The 22,829-nt window shown below is 53.0% G+C and overlaps 1 protein-coding gene across 1 annotated transcript; it reads right to left on the bottom strand.

The window, feature by feature from the left end:
* Positions 1-1,544: 1,544 nt before the first annotated feature.
* SASH3 (SAM and SH3 domain containing 3) lies at positions 1,545-15,709 on the bottom strand. Its single transcript, XM_006065650.4, has 8 exons — positions 15,464-15,709; positions 8,166-8,261; positions 7,643-7,789; positions 5,419-5,560; positions 4,087-4,235; positions 3,747-3,956; positions 3,472-3,622; positions 1,545-2,986 (listed from the first exon to the last, which is right to left on the bottom strand). The coding sequence occupies exons 1-8, from the start codon at positions 15,518-15,520 to the stop codon at positions 2,796-2,798; spliced, it is 1,143 nt and encodes a 380-aa protein (XP_006065712.1). The 5' UTR covers positions 15,521-15,709; the 3' UTR covers positions 1,545-2,795.
* Positions 15,710-22,829: the final 7,120 nt, after the last annotated feature.

Below are 22,829 nucleotides of genomic sequence, written 5' to 3'. Positions count from 1 at the left end.
AAAAGCCTGCATAGAAAAGCAGCAGGAGAATGACTTTGCTGCCACCCTAAACTGGAGGCTTAGGCCTGTTAGTTCCATTGTTTTCAAACATTAAAACTTTGGTCCTTTTTTATAGATACAAAAATCATTGTTTTGAAATTCAAATAAGACAAGAATGTATTAGGTGAATACTCCTCTTGCTCACTCCCCTAATCCCACCCACCCTCCTCACAAGATCACCACTGGTTAACCATTTGGTGCAGATTTGTCTGGTCTTTATTCTTGTGTATATTTCCTTTTCATAAATAAAAATGGAATCACTCTATAAATAAGGTTTATTACTCACTCCCCCCCCCATGATATTGCTCAGACTTCTTTTACAAGAACGTTTGTACGTTATTTGTATAATTTTAACATTTCAAGTTAAACAATAAAAAATCACAAAGATTTTTCCTGTGTCATTAAATATTTTTCTACAATATTGTGTTTAATGACGTTGTATGAATGAACCATAATGTATCTAACTAATTCCCCATTTGCATTGTTTACCATTTTTTACACGCAGCTGGCCTGAATATCTTTGTCCATATATCTGTGTGCACTCATGTGGCTCTTTGTACAGATGGAATCCTAGGAAGGGAATGGCTGGGTCAAAGGATGTCAGAGGCACATCACAGAGGGATAGACTGCCCTCTGGAGGGCTGGCCAGGCTTTGAAAGCTTATTGGGTTTCCCACTCAACCTGTTTCCTCTGTAAATTGGGAAGATGACGGAAGATATCCCCTCAGAGGGAGGGGATAGCCTGTGTTGGTGCTTTTGAAATGACAGCACCTATTCAGTACCCCTCGGGCGGTGAGGCCATTTGGGCTGCCCAGCCACTCACGGTAGTTGGATGATTGTGGCTGGGAACAAAGCATGGAAGCGGAGTGGCCTCATCCTCACGCTGGTGGGAGCTCACATTCCAGTTTGCTGTCCCTAAAGCAGTTCATGTTGGAGAAACAAAGCCAAGGGTCCTAGTGTCCAGTCCACCTCCCAGGAGACAGTGGAGCTTCACTGGGTACATGGTGGGACCCGAGAAGAGGTTACCTTGGAGAAAAGGCCATGCTGACTGCAAGTCTCCCTGTCTTGGACCTGGACAGCCCCCAGGACAGGCTCCTCAGTCACTGGGGGTGGGAAATGAGTAGTTCTAAGGAGAGAGCTATTGCACCCCACCCTCAGACCTGAGCACGGCTGGTGGCCACAGGAGCCTGGGCTCTGAGGAGGGTTGGTTAGCCATCAGCAGGATCAAGGGCACGAGCATCTTTTGGGTAAGGGACAGATGGCCCTGACAGTGAAGGAAATTCTGCTGAGTCTAGCTTTGAAGGAGACTGATCTGTTCCATACCCCCCACACCCTGCCCCTTACCTCCCTGCCTCCTCCATAGGAAAGACAGGAGACAGTAATTTAGTTCTACCAGTTTATTGCTACCAACCCGTGACCCTCCACCCTCATGCACACATGCTCAGTCATGTAACCCCATGGACTGCAGCCAGCCAGGCTCCTCTGTCCATGGACTTTTCCAGGCAAGAATACTGGAGTGGGTTGCCATTTCCTTCTCCAGGGGATCTTCCCAACCCAGGGACCAAACCCGTGTCTCCTGCATTGGTAGGCAGATTCTTTACCACTGAGCCACCTTGGAAGCACCCCCCCAACTCCCTCATATTTACACTGAAACCGTCCCCCCAAGATGGCTTCTACCAGAGTTTCTGGTTCTGGGTCCAAGTGTGTCTGCGAAGCAGGCAGTCCAAGACATGGTGGGCAGTGTTTGCCCTCAGGCCAGTTGGGCCCTGGGAAAGTGTTACTCTGGGAATTCTGGGCATAAACTTGGTACTGGGGTCAAGGGAGGCCCCCTACCAACACTCTCTCCCTTCTGGAGCTCAAGGTCCATCAAAACCTTTAGCAGAGTAAAGGTGGAGTAGCAGACTCCACAATGTTAAGCTTTGCACTTTATTTGCTTTTAAGGACCCACGTGAGAGGCCAGGTCTGGACCTGGACCTCTGAGGGGCCAGTCTGTCCTTGGAAGCCAGGTCTGGCTCGGCCTTGGGAAAGTGTCATTTGAGGGGCTCGGAGGGTGCTTATTGAGGTGTGGGCATTGACTTAAGCTGGGGCAGTTACAGCTTGGCTTGAGTTATATGGGAAGGTATGGAACGGATGAGCAGGAGCCATTTCATTTGGGAGACCAAAGCCCCTCCAGCCCCCTCAGTAAACCCCACTGGTGTCCTGGGCCATAGTAACAGGACAGCAGACATTTAACCATCACAGAATGTCAGAGTTAGCAAGGCCCTCAGAAACTATACATTCTTATCCTGACCCATCCTAGACCGAGACTGAAGAAAGCACTTGGTGAAGGAAAGCAGGAAAGATACATGTGGCTTTCTTCAAACCTTTGAGAATCTGGATTCATCTGTGATCAGTTAGAGTCCTTTGCAATGGTCACCTTTCCCAGGGTGTTGAGAGATTGGATCTGAACCACTGATTTGGCCCCCTTTTCAGGATCATCACGACAAAGGAAGATGGTGTGGAGGCAAGGAGGGTTAGGAGGCCTTGGTGGCCTCTTAGTACCCCCTTGCCTTGGCCGCAGCTGGAAGAGCTGTGCTGTCAGTAGCTGGTGGAGGGAGGCGGCCAGGCTTGTGTGGCCTGTCATGCACTCCAGTTGCATCTGTAAGGCCTGGCCGGCCTCTGCTGCCCTAGGGGCCCCTGGGGGAGCAGGGCCGGGATCAGTGCCAGTCCTCTGGCCTAGGGCCACCACGGGAGGCCAGGTCCATCCCCGCTCTGGCCTCAAGGGGCCCCAGACAGGGAGAGGCCATGCAGTTGCTCCTCAGTGCCCGCAAGCTCTGCCTCATCACGCCCGCTCTCAGAGCCCTCGAAGCAGCCAGAGTCACGTGGGATGTCCACCTTGGGGTCTGCCACTGTGCTCACCGCTGGCTCCTGGCCACTCTCCGTGCCCTCTTCTGCCTCCTCGCTGCCAGCTGCCAGAGGCCAGGGAGGAAGAGGAATTTGTTGGGGCTCAGGCTTTAGCGGTGAGGCGGCTTCAGAAATCCCAGGGGCCTCTTGTGGGTGGAGGGACCCTGGGAAGCCCACTGGAGGCTGTCTCTCCCTCTGGGGGCCCACTACTACCCTCCCCCTGCCCCGAGTACTGTCCAGGCCAGCTCTCCTGTCCAGGAGTGCAGACATCTTCAGCACTGAGCTAGTAGCCAGGAAGCCTGCTCTTGCATCCTGGCCCCATCATTACCCGACACTGAGGCCTAGAGTCTGTGCCTCACCTCCTCTGGCCCCAAGTCTCTCCCTTTGATCTCACAGGATGTTGTAGAGGTCGAGAAAACTCTCCTAAAACCCCTTCTCCTCACAAGCTCTGCCCAGAGATGGGAATTCAAGTGTAGGAAGCGCCTGCCCACTGCAGAGGGGCAGGCCTCCCTGCCCCACCCCCCCACCCCCGACTCCTAAGCCCACTCACTGTCGTAGTCCAGCAGCAGCTCGGCGGCCGTGAGCAGCTTGGCCCGATGCTGCGGGTCCATGATGTTCAGCTCATTGAGGTGTGTTTCCCGTAGCTCTTTGAAGTCCTCCAGTGTCTGGTAGCCATTGAGCAGCAGAGTGGACGTGTGCTCCTGTGGGCAGAAGCAGGCCACTTGCCAGCCACCCCCACTGAAGACCCATCTCTCCACCCAGAACTGACTTGCCCTGGCCCCCATCCCTTGCTCCTAGACATGCGCGCAGGCCCCCGACTCAAACCTCAAGGCCGATGCGCTCCAGCAGCTCATGCAGAGTCTTGGGCTTGGGCCTCTTGCCCTTGCTCTGTCGGCGGCTGGGGCGGGCAGGCCCCACAGCCTCCTCGGGCAGCACATCCACGTAGATGAACTTGAAAGAGCCCATCCTGCCATTGAGCAGGCCCAGCCATGTGCCCACGGGCGGCTTTTCAACGATCTGGATCACGTCTCCTTTCTGTGGGAGGAGAGTAGAGTAGAACGGACGGAGGATGAGGGGGCCCCTTGGCCTCTTGCGGACACCACCTTACCCTGGCTCAGTGCAGCCTCCTGTATGGGTACAGCCTGCCAGGCTCAGCAGACCTTACCTGCAGTTTCAGTGAGTCACGGTCATAGGGGCTGGGAGTGAAGTCAGTGTGGACTCGTGCCCGGCCACAGAAGGGGCCCGTGTATTGCGGTGCAGTCGATTCCTCCCCAAGGTTTCCAGAACCTGGGCTGGGGCTGCAGAGTTCACTGCCTGCAGGAAATGGGGCGGGGAGGAAGGTCATCTTTGTCCCCAGGACAGCTGGGGCAGTGACCAGCTGGTACCTTTCAGGGGGTCTGGCTAGAAATCCCAAGGGAAGAAAACTGAGTTCCTAGAAGTCTCACACTGCAGAAGTGATTCTGAACCAACCTCTCTGCCACCCTGACGAGCATAGCTTCAGGGGCTCCGGGCATGAAAATAGTTGACCATAAGAGGATCAAAGACTGGGCAAATTGGGAGGGTCTCTAGAAACCAACTGGGCCAACACCCAATGAGCAGATGAGGAAAACTGAGACCAGACAGGCTAAGTGAACTGCCCAAGGCGTCTCACCTTATAATTGGCAGCCCTGGGTCTGTTAGACTCCAGGCTTCCTGACTCCCACTCCAGGGCTCCTGGAAGTCACCTTCCAACAAGAAGCCACACCGTGCATCAATATTTTTCTTTGTCTACTTAATAAGACTCAGTGTCTAGCTACATCACATGGAAACTCGGATTCTGAGAAGGGCAGGATGAAGGGCAGAAGTGACTTTTAGTTGGGGTAAGGAGGTGTCTTTGGAGCAAGAGAAACATCAGAGAATTTGGAACTAATCATAAGGGTGAGAAAGGCAGTGCCTCTGTAGGTCTGCAGCCCACAGCTTGCAGAACCTCGTTCAGGTAGGGCTGCTGAAAGCTCCTGTCCAGCTCCAGGGACATCTAGACGATGCCAAGTGGAGCCCCGGGCCCAGCAAACCAAGGGCTCGTGTCCAGGAGGTGGAGTCTTCACAGCAGGAGAGCCAATACCCTGACCCCCAGCCTGGGATGTCAGAGGCCCAGGGAGCCCATAGCCTCTAGCTCCCCTTGGAAGGTGGAGGAGGCCTAGACCAAGAGGGCAATGAGGTTCTTCCAGTCAGTGGAGGCTCCTGGAGGGCAGAACTAAATTCAAGACTGGGTCACCTTGGGCAAGTCACTTAATTTGCCTGAGCCTCAGTTTTCACATCAACGAAGTGGGGATAATAATATTACCACCCCATGAGATTGTTAGGAAGATTTCATTTCAAGAGACTGGGAAAGGTCCCAGCAGATTAACAGGAAAGATTCATTTCTTTTACCACCCCCTCCCAGACAGTCACCCTGTATGGTGTTCACCCTGTCCTTTCCTCCAGGGTCAGCAAGTGTGCCCCCACCTCCCACACTCACCTGTGGAGGCCTGGCGGCTGAGAGCTGGGAGCTCCCGCTCCTCCTGCTCAGAAAAAGCCAGTGACATCCTCTCAGGGCCGGGGCTGTCCAGGCTGCAGTCTGGAGACGTCGGGGACGCTGAGCCCTCCTCCAGAGTATCTCCCTGGAGGGGAGGATAGGCAGGAAGCCCTGAGTAGCCTCAGTTGAGGTGCCCATGGGGCCGCCCCGGGTGCAGAGGAAGTGAGCCGGGGCTCCCAGGAGAGCTGGGGCCTGGCTGCCACCCCAGCCGTGCCTCTTGCAAGGCTGCAGGGCACCCTCTGGGCCCTAGTTTCCTCTTCTGTGAAGTGGGACTGAGAGTGCTTGCCCTGCCCGTGGAATGAGGCTCCCTTGGTACCATGTGAATGTGCTGCGTCAGCCTGAAGTGCCCATGTACACACACAAAGTCTCGGTGCTGGAGTCTGAACTCAGAGGTGTTAGTAGCGCATAGCCAGGCAGGTCACAGTGCTGAAGAGACTCACTACTTTTAACTATGTTCCTATGTGTCACACAGAGGATTTCCGTTCATCCTCACTCGAGGACAGGTGCTTGTTCCTCCCAAGCTCACAGGTGAGAAGTCATGGAGGAAAGTTCTCAAGGCCATGCAGGAACTCACAGCCCTGTCAGCCTGACTCCACAGCTGCCGGGCCTCCCCAGTTATAGTCCCCACTCCCACTGGGCCTCCTCCTCAGTGCAGTTGTAACTCTTTCACTAGTTGACTGCTGCTACTGCTAAGTCACTCAGTTGTGTCTGACTCTGTGCGACCCCATAGACGGCAGCCCACCAGGCTCCCCCGTCCCTGGGATTCTCCAGGCAAGAACACTGGAGTGGGTTGCCATTTCCTTCTCCAATGCACGAAAGTGAAGAGTGAAAGTGAAGTCGTTCAGTTGTGTCCGACCCTCAGAGATTCTATGGACTGCAGCCTACCAGGCTCCTCCGTCCATGGGATTTTCCAGGCAAGAGTATTGGAGTGGGATGCCATTGCCTTCTCCGCTAGTTGACTGAGTGGGAATAAAAACCCTGAGTTGTAGGGGTTGCCAGCTTCTGTGTTGTAGATGCTTCCCACAGTGGCCAACCGATCTACCGCCTAAATGAGCAGCGTGCATGCATTCACAGTCGTGTTAAACTCTTTGTGACCCCATGGACTAGCCCACCAGGATCCTCTGTCCATGGGATAGCCCAGGCAGGAATACTGGAGTGGGTTGCCATGCCCTTCTCCAGGGGTTCTTCCTGACCCAGGGATCGAACCCGCATCTCCTATGGCTCCTGCATTGGCAGGCAGAATCTTTACCACAGCGCCATCAGGGAAGCCAGCATGAGCGGCAGCATTGGTTATTTGCACCCCCCAGCCCCTGGGACAAGGGCACAGAGCACAGCGAAAGGCAGGACAAGAGTTAGGAAATGAATTTTGAAGACTGACTTTACTCTTTTTCTTCTTAAAATAATTGATTTAATTCTAAGTTGGTATAAATTAATTTTCAATAATGCTTGTATCTCACACCTGGCTCATGAAATTACTGAAGATTTGAGCAACTGCTGTCTTGAGCTGGCAGGAGTCTGCTAGCGGGAGCTAACTCCAGCACACTGCTGCCAGGGCACCTCCTCCGAGAGCCAGGAGCAAACCAGACGCCCGGTGTGATTTTAGCTACTTGGATGTGCCTGCCCCACAGCTGTCTGTCTTGCCCTCCCTCCCTGGGCCAAGGCCAGCCTTTTTTTTTTTTTTAACTTTTTATTTTTTATTGGAATATAGCCAATTAACAATGTTGTGATCATTTCAGGTGGACAGCGAAGGGACTCAGCTATACGTGTACGTATTCTACCCCAAACCCCGTCCCCACGGTCAGCCTTCTCGATTTTCTTTCTTCGGGCTTCTTTGAATCAAGCCTTCCCAATCCCAGTGGCTCTTTTCAAGTAAAACTTCGTGGTGGATGAATATGCCCCAGGCTATCTCATCTCCTCAGGCCTGTCTCCCGAGGAAGCTTGTTTCCCAGACCTTCATCCCTCCTCAGACCCCACTCCTGCTCCCTTCCTGCCACATGCTTGATTGGGGGAGCTCCCTTCCCACGGTGACCTTCCTGCTTGTATGGGGCCAGGCAGTGTGCCCAGGTAGTGGCTCTCCTGAAGGCCATGCTCACCCCCTACTAGACCGCTGCTTTTCCTTGTGGCACCCCCCCCCCAACCCGCGGCGTCCCTGAGTCCCAGGCCTCACCATCTCCTCTGACAGGGCCTTCACCATCTTCTTGCCCGTCTTCCTATTCATGGTTCGGGAAATCACCGCCCTCCACTTCTTCCCTAGCTTCTTGCCGCTCTTCTCAGCATCCTCTGGGGTTGGCACACCTGACTCATCTTCTGGAATCTGTGACAAGAAATGTGGAGATTCGGGAACCCAGGTGGCCATGTTTGGGTCCAGGACTTGGGAGCAGAAGGAGGCCTTGGGGTCCAGGTAGACCCTGGAGGGGTGGGAAGGAGAGGTCCCCATCCTCCTTTTATTCTCAGACCTATTCTTGGCCCTATTCATTTGTATTTAAATTATCAATTTGCAAACAAAAAGAATGCAGGTGAAGCCTTAGGGCCCAGAATTTTGGTGGGTGCAGAGGTAGGCCCATCGATGGTGCTTAAAAAGGCTTTGCCTCCACAATTCTAAAATCCTCTTTCCCCTCCCTCCCTCCCTCCCCTCCACTCCCCAATCCAGGGCCCGCAGCCAGATCCCCCAAGGAGGCTCTGGAACTCACATTATCATCCAGATTAAATTCCTTCTCGCTCACCACAGGGGAGCTGGGTTTGGATTTGGCAAAATCTTTGAAGCTGCTGGAGCGCTGAAGGGAGAGCTGGGAGAAGCAGAGGTGTTACCAGGAGTTAAATTGTGTTGCATTACAATTGTGGTCAGTAAGGAGCACAAAGCTGTTCTTGCTCCCAGCACAGCGCGTTTAACCCAGGGCTGGGCCCAGAGCTGAGAGGTGATGCTGCAAGTCCTCATCCTGTCTTCAGCAGCGAGCGGTCCCCCGAAGCAGGCTCCTCACCTCAGGAGCCTCAACCCGGTCAGGCCACAGGCTGAGCCCACTGTTCCACCAGAACCTTAATTCTGGTCCCCAGAATCCTGTAGTAAAAGACTAAATGTGTCTGAGGAAACACGTGTCTACTACTGGAGACCTACCTCATGTACAACAGCATCACCTCTTCATATAGTATAGCAAACCCTCCAAAACCCTGCAGCCCGGCCTCCAGGCTCTCTCTTCCCCAGGCGTGGTTTCCTGTGACTGATCGTGGGAAACACACTGGGGCTTTCAGCCTGACACATCGATATCCCAAGAAGAGAGAGGGCCGTGACACATAGGTGTCCCATCCAAGGGCCAGTAAGACTGGCATTATGCGTTCAGGAAGGCCATGGTACAGACTGAATTAGAAAAGGTTTGGGACACCAATGATTGGTTCTAACATAATAAAAGAACACTGCCATTTTCTGTCTTCATCTCTGCTTTTAATCTCAGCTGCTAATGAGCTGGCTACTCTACACACTTGCCAGTGTTCAGGTTTGTTGTTGTTTAGTCACTAAATCCTGTCCGATTCATTGTGACCCCCATGGGACCCCTATGGACTGTAGCCCACCAGGCTCCTCTGTCCTTGGCTCAACCTATTGTTTGTGCTGCGAATGAAAACTGTTGCCCATCTCTGCTGTATCAGCAAACAAAGGATGCCATGGCCATCCAACCATCAGTCACCCCATGGTGAGCCTGAAGGCACCAGGATGGAGACTGGCTGCCGGCTGCCAGGCCCTTAGCCACTTCCGCCACCCCTGATGATGCTCCCTGAAGGGACACAGGATGGGAAAGAACACAATACTGGCCCTTATCTTTGCATAGCAAAGGAATGACTTCAATAAGCACAGACTCTTGCATCTTCCCATAACACAGAGAAGTGCTAAATTTATTTACTTGGGTTGTCTAGTTTCCTTTAACTAACAGTAACCTTTTGATATTCTGACTACCTGGTCTTTGTTACAAAACTCCTTTGTATTCTGGCTCCTCCCTTACCTCTTGGGAGCAGTCCCTCGGAGCTATCTGAGAGGCTTCCCCCATCCCCCACCCCCAAGTCCTCAGAAAGTCCACTCAATAAACCATAATTCTCAACTTTTAGGTTATGCATTTTTTTTTTTCTGTCGACAGTGCTGATAAGCCTGTTTTCAGGAAATGAGCTTTCTTAACTGCACACGTATGCACATGGCAAGATAGCAGGAGAAAGTGAGGCCAGGTAAGGACAGCTGACTTAAGACACAAGAAGGGGAGGCTGAACCCGAATCAAGTCAAGACCAGAGGTGCACACAGGAACCAGGGTTCACAGATGGCCAGACAGATACAGTGGGGTCGGCTGCAGACACCAGAGATAAGGGCTTGAGGAACCGAAGCCCCAAACCTGCACAAAGTTGAAAGTTTCACATCCTCTTTCCTACGAAAGGGGGGTCCAGTGACAATCCCCCAGGGCAGGGGCAGCATCACACTCCCCCCCATACACACAATCGGTCCCCCACTCCCAGGGACTACAGTGGAGCACTTCAGTTCCCTTGGTCTTGACCAAGAGCAAGTCAGTAATCAGGGGCAGTGGCCACACCTTCCGAGAGGTCACAGCAAGCTAGTGGGCCAGAAACGAGGTCAGCGGCCAGGTCAAGCAGATACCACCACCATGAAGGCCTCCTGGGTGAGGCGCCTGCATCCTTAGGGAGAAAGCCCCTTGCATGTGATGCTGGGGAGCTGGGAAAGGGACCTGAGTGGTACAGGGCGGTGGTGGGGTGACTGTTCCTATTCCCATGCATCTCCTCCATCCTCCTTCCCTGGTTTTCCCTACCCACTATTTTTTCCTCTTTTTCTCCCTCATTCTCCCCTTCTTTCCTCCACCTTCCATTCATTTCCCCCCTCTTGTATAGCTAGTATGCAGCTGCCTGGATAACTTCTTCCTCTTATTGCCTGGAAAAGAGGGAACAGAGAGAGGGTGGACACCAGGCTGGCCCGGGCCCAAGGAGGGTAGGCTGGGCGCCTATATTTAGGCTGATCAGGCCTATTGTGGCTTTCCCTTCATCAAGCCCGAGTCTGGTCTGCAGACCAGGAGGCTGAGAGTCGGCCCTGAAGCCCCAGGGACCAGTGAGCCTGGAAAGCGCACAGCAGGGAAGGCGTGGGGCCGGAAGTGGGCTTTGTTGAGGAAGAGTAAACTGACCACTAGGCTGCCCTCTAATTGCACTCCTTTCCTTTTCCTGTCATTAATCTGCCGTCGTCGGGGTTTGGGGGTGGCTGGGAGGGCGGCTTTTTGGCTCCTGGGACCCCGTCCCAGCTTTAGCTCGAAATGGGAGAAAACAATCTAAAAGGCCCGTGGGGACTGCGCTGGAACGTGGGCCTGGCCGGGTGCTCCTCAACCCTGGCCTGCGCACACAGAAAGGACTAGAAAATTTCTTTGGGGGACTAAGGATAAGGGTCTTTTGCCCCACCCACCTCTAAACTCAGGAGCACCCCAAATATCCTGAACGCCTTTCAGTAAGTCTGAAGTGATCCCCTACCCAGGTATGAGTGGAAATCCTTGAGCCCTTTTGGATTTTCTGCCTGGCCTCCCTTTAGGGTGAGGCCTTCCTGGGGGTCCTGGGAGGGAGGTGGTACAGTACACTGTAAGCCCCATTTTCACATCTAAGGGGAGTATGCAGGCCTCTCGGAAAGAACTACTGTTTGGGCGTCACACGTTGCTGAGTGTGACCTTCGGTAAGTTTCTTTATCTTCCCCAAACCTCAGTCTCTTTATTTGGCGTCAGCTGGCAAGAGTTCACATCTTGCTTCTGCCATGGAGCAGCTGTGTAAAGCTGGGTGAATTTCTCAACTTCTCTGGGCTCCTGTTTCCTCATGGGTGAAATGAAGAGCACAGCACCCATCTCACTGGGTTGTTGTGAGGTGGAGAGGGGTGAGCACGGGACACGGCAGCCCCTCGCGGCTCCTACCCCTCGCCTTCCCTACAATCAACCGTAGCTTTTCCCATCATTCAGAACCCAGTTTAACTGGAAACAACTCAAACACTCATCAGCTGAAGAGAGGACCTGTGAACTGTGGCACAGTCACATGAGGGGATAGCACACGGCAATGAACTTCGTGCAACTCTCCTCAGCAATATGGTGATGCTCACAGCTACACTGTTGGGCAGAAGGGATCTGCCACCAGGGTATACTGTATGGTTCCCTGTACAGAAAGTTCAAAACTAATCCATGCAGTTGGAAGTCAGGAGAGTGGTTGGTTACCTTTGGGGGAGAGGGGGCATGCAGTGACTGGCAGGGGCATGAGGGAAACTTCTGGAGTGTTGGAAGTGTTCTGTGTGATTCAGGGGCTGCCTACATGGGGATGCTCACTTTACAGAAATCCGTTGAGTGTTACATTTGTGATGTACACGCTTCTTTGTATGGATATTATACTTCAATAAAAAGGATTTTCAAATCTAGTTTTAAAGGCGCCACCCTCCTGCAGGAAGCTTCCCCCATCGCCCGCTCAGAGGCTCACCCTGCTGGGCCTGGCATCTTCTTCCCTGCTTTCTAAGTAAGTACGGCTTTCCAGCGTCCCCCCAACCCCATCCCAGGTGTCTCTGCTGCTATGCTGTCTGCTCCTTCAGCATACCGGTTGCATAGTGAGCACCCTCTGGGCTCTGGACGCTGGCCTGTGCATGTGTGGGAATCCAGTAACGAGAGGTTGAGTACCTTCCCTGTGCCCTGTGCCTTGCCAAGCACTGTGTGTGTGTCCACTCACTTCAGCCTCCCTGCAGCCCCGTCTTACACCCACTCTTTCCAGCTGGGGACACTGAAACTGGGAGAAATGAAGCATCCTAGATGGAGTGACGCAGTAGGTGGAGGCCAGCGTCAAGCCCATGTCTGCGATTCTGGAAGCTTCTTTTTGTTACTGTGCTCAGAGCTCACGAAGTCGCCCCTTTGTACAGAAGTGGATGAAGGGTAATGGCGACTGCAGGTGGGATTTGGAAGAAGCTACCAGGAGAGCAGGTGGGAACATGGAGGGAGAAGGGCTCTGGAGGGCTTCGTGGAGGAGGAGGCACGTTTGAGCTGGGCTGTCCTGGGGATCCAGGATTGCTCCAGGTGAAGCTGGGAAGGGTTTGATCAAAAGTGATGATGGAATGGTGGGTATACCAGTGTTTGGGGTGAATGGTGGAGCAGAAAAGGCCATGGAAGGCCCTTGCCAGCCACGGTGTTCGCCTGTGGGCAATGAGGAGCCATGGAAAATATGAAGCGCATGCTAGTGGTGGGGGTGGGGGGTGGCACACCAAGGTGTGCTGTAGGAAGGGAGCCAGCAAAAGTAATGTGCCAAGATTGGAGAAGAGAGGGGCAGGGAGAGACTGGAAGGAGTGGACAAGTGACCCCTCAGATGGGAGCCTTGAGTCCTCTTCATTTTGGTGGCAGGTCTGGGATGTAGTGAAGAGTAGGTGTGTGATGGGGTAGGACTATCCTTAGGGGAGGCAGGTCCGAGGACAAACTCCTGTCCACTGCCTATACTCCAACAGATCAGAGAGAGTGCAAAGAGATGCTTTGATGGAGGCAAGAGCCTCCAAAAGGCAGCCAAGGGGTATTGCCTCCCCCAACCTCCCTCCCCCCTCAACTTGGGCATCTCCTCAGTCCTTCATGACACACACATCCTGACCCCACCACCCTGGAAGGCTTGTTCCTGACTCTGCTTGGGGCTCCTTGGAAGGTCACTCAGTCCATAGCCATCTGGGCCTGCCCTGCAGAGCCCTTCTGCTGATAGGTTGAGTCTTTTATGCTCATCAGACTTCTCCACTGGTTTTGAGGTCAGTAGGGAGATGAGAGTAGAGGGGGAAGGGGTTAAGACTCTGGACACTGACAGATCTTGGCTTCACTCCCTGCTTGGCAGCTTCCTAGCTGTGTGTCCTTGAGTAAATCACTTCACCTCTCTGCGCCTTGGCTGTAAAGTAAAAACAACACTGGCCCCCACCTCACAAGGCTGTTGTGAAGCGCCAATGAGCTAAGAGATGAGTGCATAGCATAGCACCCAGCATCTGGTGAGCTACGAGGTCTTGTTTTCTCCACTTCAGGGCTGGGACCAAGGCTTGTTTTTGGCAGTGGGCTCTCTGCCCCCACCCACAGCTTCAGCGTGCACCCCTTCGTGTGCACAGGCACACATGTGATAGCGCACTCGCATGTACTGTTGCAGGTGATCCATACAACCTCCTGAGGTGGGGAGGTCAGGACCTATCCCTCTTTGTCAAGGTCCCCAGCACATCCTCCACTTACTTCACACTAGCCTTTGTACTATTCCCTCCACCACGTTGCCTTGGCCTCTGAGGGGCAGGGACGTGCCCAAGTCACAGAGCTGGAGCTGTGCCGCTGCCTCCCAGCCTGGGGAAGCTGCTGTGTCTGCCTTCTGGAAAGCTGGCTTGTCTAAGAGTGTTTCCAGGGGATGCGGCTGGGAGGGTGGCTCTGGGGGCTGGCCCAGGCTCTGATGGGCTGAGGCACGGTTTGCCAGGCCGATGTTGCCCTAGAGGACATGGCCCTCAGAGGGCTGCGACATCCTGGACTCTCATGGGAGAGGCCTGTGAGGAATCCCAGAAATCCACCAAACCCAGAATCTGGATGATGGAAGTGGGGAGAGAAAATGGGATTTCTGGCTCCTGTGAGCCTCCAGGCCCCTCCACCTGAGATGGCACAGGCTGCTCGTGTGGAAGTGTCAGCTCTTTCTCAGACTCTTTTCTCCGCTCGGCTCCCCTGTAGTTTGAGGCCCAGCAGTGTCTTGGGCGGTCTCTGTTTCCCACCCCCGTCAGCCGAAGAGCAAGGGGAAGTGGACCCACTTGCTGAGGAGGGCCAGCCAATGGCAAGTCTGCCAGGTTAGTCTGCCGGGGCTGGCGCTGTGTGGGTCTTGGACAGGGGTGACAGAGCCTGTGTGAAGAGTGGTGAATCTCTTTCCCACCCGCCCACCTCCACTGCAACCTCAGCGAAGCGGCTTGGGGTGGGGGAGAATACAGCCGGAAGTGGCAGCCACCCCAGGACTTGAGGGGGAGCAGGATATACACCCCAGTGCCCCGAGGCTCGGCTTCTCAGCTGGTTCGGTCTGTGCCTGGGAGCCGCTCCTCTGACAAAGGGGCTCCCCCACGGAGCACCTGGGCTAGGCTCCAGGGGAAAGCAGCAGGGCACCATGGGGGCCTAGAGGCCCCTGACCTTGGCCTGTGGCTATGCCTGGCCTCTCCGACCTGCTTCAAGCCTAGTTGGGATGGTCCTAGGATCCTGCTGGGTGTGTGGGATGTACCTGCTGATGGATGGGGAGAATCTGACAATTGAGTCCAAGATTGAAGTCTAGAAATCCTCAAATTCAACTAGAGAAACCTAAATGTGGCAGAGTCTTCAAGGAATCTTCTAGGCTGGCCTCAAAACTCCAGGAAGATGAGCAGCTGCTTTTCTTCCTGGCCTTTAAAATATGCCTGCTCCCCACCCACGGAATTTTTCCCCCTCAGCCCTCACTCCCACACCTCATCTCAGCAGCTTCATTTCTCATTCTTCACAAATAATTTCTCCCCAGCTGGGAAGAACCTGCACGCCCCCTGCAACCCACTGCGGCGGGGGCTCTGGGAGCATCATGGCTCCTGGCTGGGCAGCCCAGTGGAGCCCTGTGAGTGAGATGGCTCCTGAGAGGCAGGCTCGCGAGGGACCGCTGTAGGGGAGAGACTAAATAGTCTTAGGTTCAACTTGAGAATTGTATTCTGTAATTCTTAAATTCTAGTCTAGGATTCTAGTCCCCAATTTAAAGTCTCTTACCCTGGTAGTGTTGAATCCTGCAACTCAAGGCTTCCGAGAGTGTATTCTATAACTCTGTTTCTCTACAATTTGGGAAGTCTCTCCTGGACTTCTGTTACTAGTCCCATGCCCTTGGGAGAATGGCCCTCACCTACAGACCCAACAGAAGGTCTTTGGCTCTTCCCACTTCTGTGAGTTCTCGAGAGGATGGGCTGAGAGAGCAGAGGGAAGGAAGCAACAAGTTCCCAAAGATGCTCCTCACCTTTTTCTTCTGAGTAGGCTCCTTCTCGCTGGCATTGGAGGGCTTACGGCGCAACATGGTCCTCTATCCTGATGATCCTCTGTGCCTGCTCTCCTAGGTGTCGAGATGTGGAGGCCTCTTGTTCAGCCTCGCCAGTACCGTCCAGGGGGCACGGCATGGACTGAGCCTGTGGCTGCCACTCTGACTGCTGCACTGGCAGCTTGGGGGTGCGGGCCATGGACACCCGGCGGCAGCGGCATACAGGAAGCCCCGTCACGTGACCTACTCTTACAGCAATCGCAGCCCCTGCTGGCCCCTGGGGAGGAAGGAAGTCCCAGCTTCAGTCTCCAGAGATTCTGATGCAGACAGCTTTTGGGTTGAACAAGCAGAGAAAAGTCCCTACCCTACCATCTCATGGCAATCCTTGCCAATCCTTCGGCCAATCGACCTAATGTTATATAGCCTACTCAAGCCTTTAATCTCACTGACCAGAATCCAGATACTGGAAGTGGGACCATCTCTCTGCTGGTGTTGGGCCAATGCTCCCAGTCACCTTGTGTCACCAAGATCATCACTGCTATCACTACCTCTACCATCACCCTAGATTCATCATTCCTATCTACAGCCATCACCTTACAGATCAGCCCTGAAGTCATCCCCACTGCCGTCAGCACATCTACAGCCATTATTGCTAGAACAACCACAGCCATTACCCCTACAGTCGTCATCACTGCCTCTGTGACGGTCACAACTGTTATCCTTTCAGCTGTTACCCTTACATTACAACCAGTCATCCCCATGACACTCTTCCCCATACGACCATCAGCTCTACCACCATGAGCACTTTCCTGCAGCCAACACCTTTGGGTTCTCATCCCTGCCGTCAACACACCTGGGTCATCTGTCTGTATCTGCCTCCCGACTGCCACTGTCATCCATGCAGCTATCATCCTCTTAGCTACCACCCTTCCAGACACTATCACTAGAGCCAGTCATGCCCAGTGATGCCCTCACCCCTACAACCATAACTCCTAGAGCCATGTACCCTCTGTCATCATTACCCTGCAGCTGTCATCCCCACCACCACCGGCACACCTCCAGCCATCCTCACAGAGCAGTCACACCCAGAGTCAACATCCCTTGGCCATCACCACTTATATTTATCACGACCACAGTCATCATCACACACACAAAAAATGCAATTGCAAGTCAGTCCACACCACCAGCAAACATCCCTTTCGGCAGGCATTTCTCGAACCTCTGTGTGCTAAGTTTAGAATGTTCGCTTTGTGGGTCTTTGGTGGCAGACATTTTAATAACGTTAAAGACAATCTTATCACAAAAGCAATTCATTTGTATCATATACAATTTAGAAAAGAAGGATAAACAAAAAGAAGAAAGTTCAAATATCCCTTTCTGTTCTCTCTCTCTCTCTCTGCAGTACAATTTGCACAGAAAGCAGATTAGTGGTTTGGGGGGTTGGGGAAGGAAGGGAGAGATCAGGAGGGACCCAAGGATGCTTTGGGGGGTGATGGATAGTTTACAATCTCGGTCGTGGACATGGTTCATCATTATATACAAATGTAAAAACTCAACAAACCGTATACTTTTCAAAAGTGCAACTTATTGTAGTTCAATTGTACCTAAATAAAGTTGTTTTTAAATTTTCAAAAGTTCAAGTCCCACTTCACACAGTGCATTGGTATCTGCTTGTCAAGCTGACCACAGTATCAAGATTTTCTGGTGCTATGCACGTTCTGCTAGAGGTGATTTGTAATGGCCGCCGAGAAGCCCAGGCATAATGCACCACGATTATTTCACCAGGCCTCTACAGATGAATTGACGTTGGCTTGATATTTTGACTCTTCATCGTACATCCTTAAAGGAAATATTCATAGCTACATTTTATTTATTTATTTATTTTTTCCCCTTAGGATACATTTCCAGAAGGGGAATCCTTGGGGGAAAAGATGTGCACCTTTTAAGGCTTTCCATTACGGGGCACTTGTGAAATTCGAGGTTGTTCCCAAGATGTTCTGTTGACTTTCTCCACCTACTCTGCAGACTGCCCTATGCCCTCCCACCATCCATCGGTGGGGGTGAGCTCAGGAAAGCCTAGGTCCTTTCCCCTCAAGCTGAAAGCATACTTTTTTTGGCTCCGTCCTACTCAGCCTGCCCGGTAGACTCGCAAAAAGACCAGCGCCGCCAGCTCGCACCCCTTCCTCTACCCTCCACGGGGCCTGCGCTTTCCAGCCCCAAAGTCCTTTCCAGACAAACCCCGGGCCGCGGGAACTGCCGAGCCACGGTGCGCGGTGTGGGGGACCTGGCGGGCCTTGGGGGACAGGGGACGGCGATCAGGGGCGCCAGGCGCGGGACACGCGGCTGCGGGGCTTGGGGCACATGGGGCTCGGGCGGCCGGAGCGGAGCAGCCGGGGAGGAGCCGCTGGCCCAACCTTCCCGGCCCTCGCCGCGAGCGCGCGTCCCGGGCCCGCGCAGGATGTGCCGGCTTCCTGTTTGCTCAGCCCAGGCCGCGAGCCGAGCTCACACACTAACCGCAGTCTTCAAAGGCAGCCACCTCAGCCCGGCGCTAGGCGCCGCGACCGCCTCGTCGAGGCCGGGAGAAGGCAGGGGAGTGGGGGAGGGGGTGAAGGGACCTCGAGAGAAGTACAGCGGGCGACTTGCCCGCGGGACAGAAGGGAGCGGGGGTTTTCGGCCCTTCCCCTCTGGCTTCTTTTCAGATCTCTCTCTCCTGGTCCGCTGTGTCCACTCAGGGGGTCCTGGGCTCCCTTCTCCGCACTTGCCTTCTCGGAACGTTAGTCCCAGCAGACTGCCCTGGCTCTGGTCCCATTAGGTCAGGCCCCAGCTGGCTAATGGGCCCTAAACACGTTTTTAATAGGTGTTGCCTTCCGGGCAACACATTTGTATTTTATAGTTTCTGTTCCAGGTACACAAAGCCCTCAGTCGAAAAAGCGATCCAGGTCAGTAGTTCAGGGAACAAGGCCACCTCCAACTTGATAATGGGCTGGCAAACAGGACCCAGGATAGAGCTCTCTGCCCACAGCCTTGTGCCAGGCATGCTGAGGAGATGTGAGATAATAGCTGTCAGGGTCCCTTGCACCTGGGAGCTTCCATCTTAGGTAGGGGTGGCAAGCTTACATCTGCCCAGCACTGTTCTTTGCCAAGCACGACAGGAGGCACTTCAGAAACATTTAATGCCACCACAGACCCTGCCATCCCCAACCAGGGGAAGCAGTTTAAATTGGGGTTATTATGGCAAAGATATGTATAGTATAATAGGTGGGGCAGGAGTATTGTGGTGTGTGTGTTTGTGTTGTGGGGTAGGGGGAGTATTCCACAAATAGTGAGATCTTCAGAGAACCTTCAGAGAGCAGATCCTGGGCTTCCATAGACACAAAGGTCACTGTAGACTGCATTCACATAGAGCAGCCCGACTTGCACCTCATCCCAAGAGATTCTAATTTGCTAGATGATCATGGGTGGAATATTTGTGGCTAATGCGACCTAGACTTGTATGAACGCATCCGTCGCTCTGCAAATGGGTACAATCCTGCTGTGAGAGAGTAAGAGTTTAGATAAGCACTATCTAAATTTGGAAAACTTCCCAAATGATTCTGATTCTCACCTCTCCCTGACACCCACACACATCCAGTTGAAAATAAGAACACTATGTGGCAGGCAGTGGGCTCTACAACAACCCTATAATGCAGGCACTGCTGTTATCCTCATTTCCAGGGAGGAAGCCAAGACTCAGAGGGGTTCAGCAAACTGTGTAGGCCAACACAGCTAAGAAGTAACAGAGCTAACTTAAACACAGGCTTGGTCTGGGTTCAAGGCCTGTGCTATTAGCCACTAGGTTCAAGTGCCTCTGATATAGAGTTTCTGAACAAGAAGGTGAGAGAATTGCCACCCTATCCTGGTTGGGGTACCACAGGGCTACCTTGAAACAAAGAGGGGGGTGAAGAGGATGCGGAGGGCATCTGGGAGGGGCATCACATACACAATAGCTGGAGAGTTAGGGTTGATTAAATGCAGGCGATCTACAGGGGCATCCTTGTCAACCTAGGGAGTATTCACATCTGTAATACCTGACTTAGAGGGTTGGGATGCGGAAGCAAGCCAACTTCAAACAGTTGTTGTATAGACGAAAGGGCAGTATTCTAGGTGGCCAGGAATGATGGGGAAGAGATAAATGGAAGATTTGGGTCATTTCATGGAAGACATTTTTTGATATTCAGTTGGTACTAGCTCAGCCCTGGTAAATGGTGATCTTCCTGTCTCTAGAAACATTCAAGCGGAGACCACGCAGTCCCTTGGAAATACCTAGGCATTTCCAAGGTAAAGTCCATCTTGGTAGCCAGAGCCGTTGTCACACTTCATGATGGTCATTTTAGGCGGGGTCAAGGGCAAGGAGAGCAGAAGTGCAAGTGAGAGGAGGGCAGAAGAGAGCCAGGAGCCTGGGCAGGAAGCCACCATCCCCGCACATATAGACAGCACATGGGGAGCTCGCAGCTCTGGGAAGGCTGGGGAGCCCCTGGCAGCAGGGGCTGATGGGAGGGAAAGACAGTCATCTCTGAATCTCTGAACTCATGATAAGGTCTGGGTTTAAAAACAAAAAAACACCTGCAGGCAGCTGTGGCAATTACCATCAGAGGAAGAGGCTGGGCTCTATGACCTTGGGCAAGTGACTTTGGGCCATGAGCTCTAATGAAGAGAATGACAATGATAATGTGGGCCTTGCGTGGGGGTTGGAGGGGAGGAGTGTGGTGTGTGTGTGTGTGTGTGTGTGTGTGTGTGTGTGTGTAAGTATAACCAGCGTTACTCAGATGACACGTATAGAGAAAGCGCTCTAGGCACAGTGTCCAGTGCTTGGAAAGCTTGGTCCCTGCTGGGTGACTCCATCTCAGTTCCCTCCAGGCTCCACTCAGAGTTTCTCCTCCAGCCTTGGCACCTGCTCCTACATCTTATCTGGACCCCAGCTAAAATCTCCGCTTTGTGACCTAGTGGCCCATATCCTGCATGTCTCCACCTTGTCAAGGGCAGGGTCTTTCAGCCCAAGCAATTCTAGAACACAGGAGGTGTGACAAGCAAGAAGTCCTAGGACTACTCAGGACCACTGGGAGGGAAATCAGCTTTTCAGCTTCAGGGTCTTGCCATGGACCACTGGGACTTTCTCAACCACCAGCCTACCTCACTTGAACTGCTTGCTCAGTTCCTGTTTCACAAAGAAACTAGGAAGTGAAGAGATGGGCCTGCGTCGGGGCAAGGGTTGGTTGGGCGGAGCAGGGCTGGGGAGTGCCTCCCACTCCCCGCTGAGAGAACCTTGAGGGACAAGATGGACTGAGAGGAAACGGTTGTTATTGAATCTTTCATATTTCTATTTTTTGGCACCAAGAGGGTCCAATCACTAATTGAGGAAGTACCCAGTGAATTGGTAACGTTCACTGCTGACGTGGTTTAGCTGGGTGAAGGGTGGCTAGCCCCGCCCCTTCTGTGGTTCTAGCCCATGAACAGCTGGAGCAGCTGGCGGGCAAGTGAGAGGACTAAGTCATAATTTTGAAAATGAACCGTTTAGTCTCTGTTTACATATAGAGGTATGTCATCTTACCCACGTTGTTTTGTATTCCAGAAAGGATATAAAGGGTCAAAAATGGAGGTCAATCCCATCATCACTACAGCCATCACAGCTCTGTGACCTCAAAGAGGTCTCCGTGCGCCTCAGTTTGCTCATTAGCACCAGAAGGGGAGTAACTGAGGCCCACCCTGGGAGTCAGAGGGGAGCTAGCTCAGAGCTGAGTCAGGAGTACTGGGGGCTTCATCTGAGCTCCTACCCCAAAGAACAGTGTCACCTTGGGTAAGTCCCTTCTTTTTTCTGGACTGCTGTTGCAGTTTCTCCATCTGGATACTGAAAAGGTCAAACCTGCTTTTTATTTGGTCCTGGAGCTATTAGTCAGGACTGGCTATGGCATTTGTGGGGCCTTGTGCAAAGTGAAAGGCTGGGTTGTTCAGTTGCTAAGTTGAGTCTGACTCTCTGCGACCTCATGGACTGCAGCATGCCAGGCTTCCCTGTCCTTCATTCTCTTCCCAGAGTTTGCTCGAAGTCATGTCCACTGAGTCGGTGATGCCATCCAACCATTCCCTTGTTAAAAAAAAAATCTTAAAGATTTCAAGATGATGACATCAGAATATCACATCAAGTTTGGGGCCTTTCTAAGCACAAGGCCTCAGGCAACTGCACAGGTCAATCAGTCAGAATGTGGCCCTGCAATTGCTTCCAATACAACTGTATGGGAAGCCCCTTCGGCTGCTTTTCTCTTAATTGAAGTATAGTTGATTGACAACATAGCATCAGTTTCTGGTGAATTGGCACTCTGCTTTGCCCTGTGGCATTTCTGAGGAGCCCTGGGCTCCAGGGAGCATAGCTGGGAAAACACAGAGACTTGTTCAAAAGCCTGTCTGGTTTTGACAATTTATATGTAAAAGTTGAGCCCAAACCTTTTCCTTATCTCCCTCCAAAGGTGGGCAGATGATGGCGTTTTCATCTGTGAGGCTTCCTGGCTTACAGGGCGCTGTCACATCCGGATCTCATGGGCCTCTCATCATAACTTCATGAGTAAGGTGGACCAGGGAGTTAACAGCAGGGATAACTGAAGACCAGAGAGGTGTGGTGACTTGAGCAAGGCCACACGGCTGGTACAAGAACTCTAGAATCCTAACTCCTAGGAAAAGGGAGTTTTCCACATGGCCCGCTCCACAGTGGCGATTGGCAGGTGAGGAGGGGTTTGGCAAGCTCTGTTCTCCAGTATAAAAACCAAGGACCAGAGCCCAAGGGGACATTTATTTATCTTAGGTTCCTAATGATATCTCAAGCGCCCTGGGTTAGCCCTGCTGTGTGCCCTGAACGTCTCCCTGTCTGATCCAGAGGGAAGCCCTTGAAGCAAGATGCTCTGCAGGCCGGGCATCTGAGGCCCAGGAAGGGAGGTGGTAAGGGGCTGTGGCCCCCTCTGCAGCCAGGATTCTGGGGCCAGGGTTCTCAACCCCAAAATGGTGGACTGGAATAGGCAGTTAAGTTGTGGGGAGATGAGGCAAAGCCCTGGGTCTTGCGCGAAAGGGAGGAAAGGGGTGTGAGCTGCCCTAGGGTGAAAGCCTTGTGAGGGGGTCTTGGCCAGGCACTAGGGCCCCCCTGCTGCCCAGGAGCCCCAGGAGCAAGTGTCAGGGGTCAAAAGGCCAGGGCGGGCAGGCCCTGGGGAAGCAGGATGGTGTGAAGAACGTGAGCTAAGTCCCAACTCACCAGCCGTGTGATCCTGGTTGTACCTGTTTTCTCATCTGTCAAACAGTGAAAACCAGAACTTCTTTCCCTTTTTAAGGG

Source organism: Bubalus bubalis, chromosome X, assembly GCF_019923935.1.
Source record: "Bubalus bubalis isolate 160015118507 breed Murrah chromosome X, NDDB_SH_1, whole genome shotgun sequence".
Taxonomy (NCBI): domain Eukaryota; kingdom Metazoa; phylum Chordata; class Mammalia; order Artiodactyla; family Bovidae; genus Bubalus; species Bubalus bubalis.
Note: the sequence above shows the minus strand (reverse complement) of the source record. Positions and strands in the feature narration are given on the sequence as shown.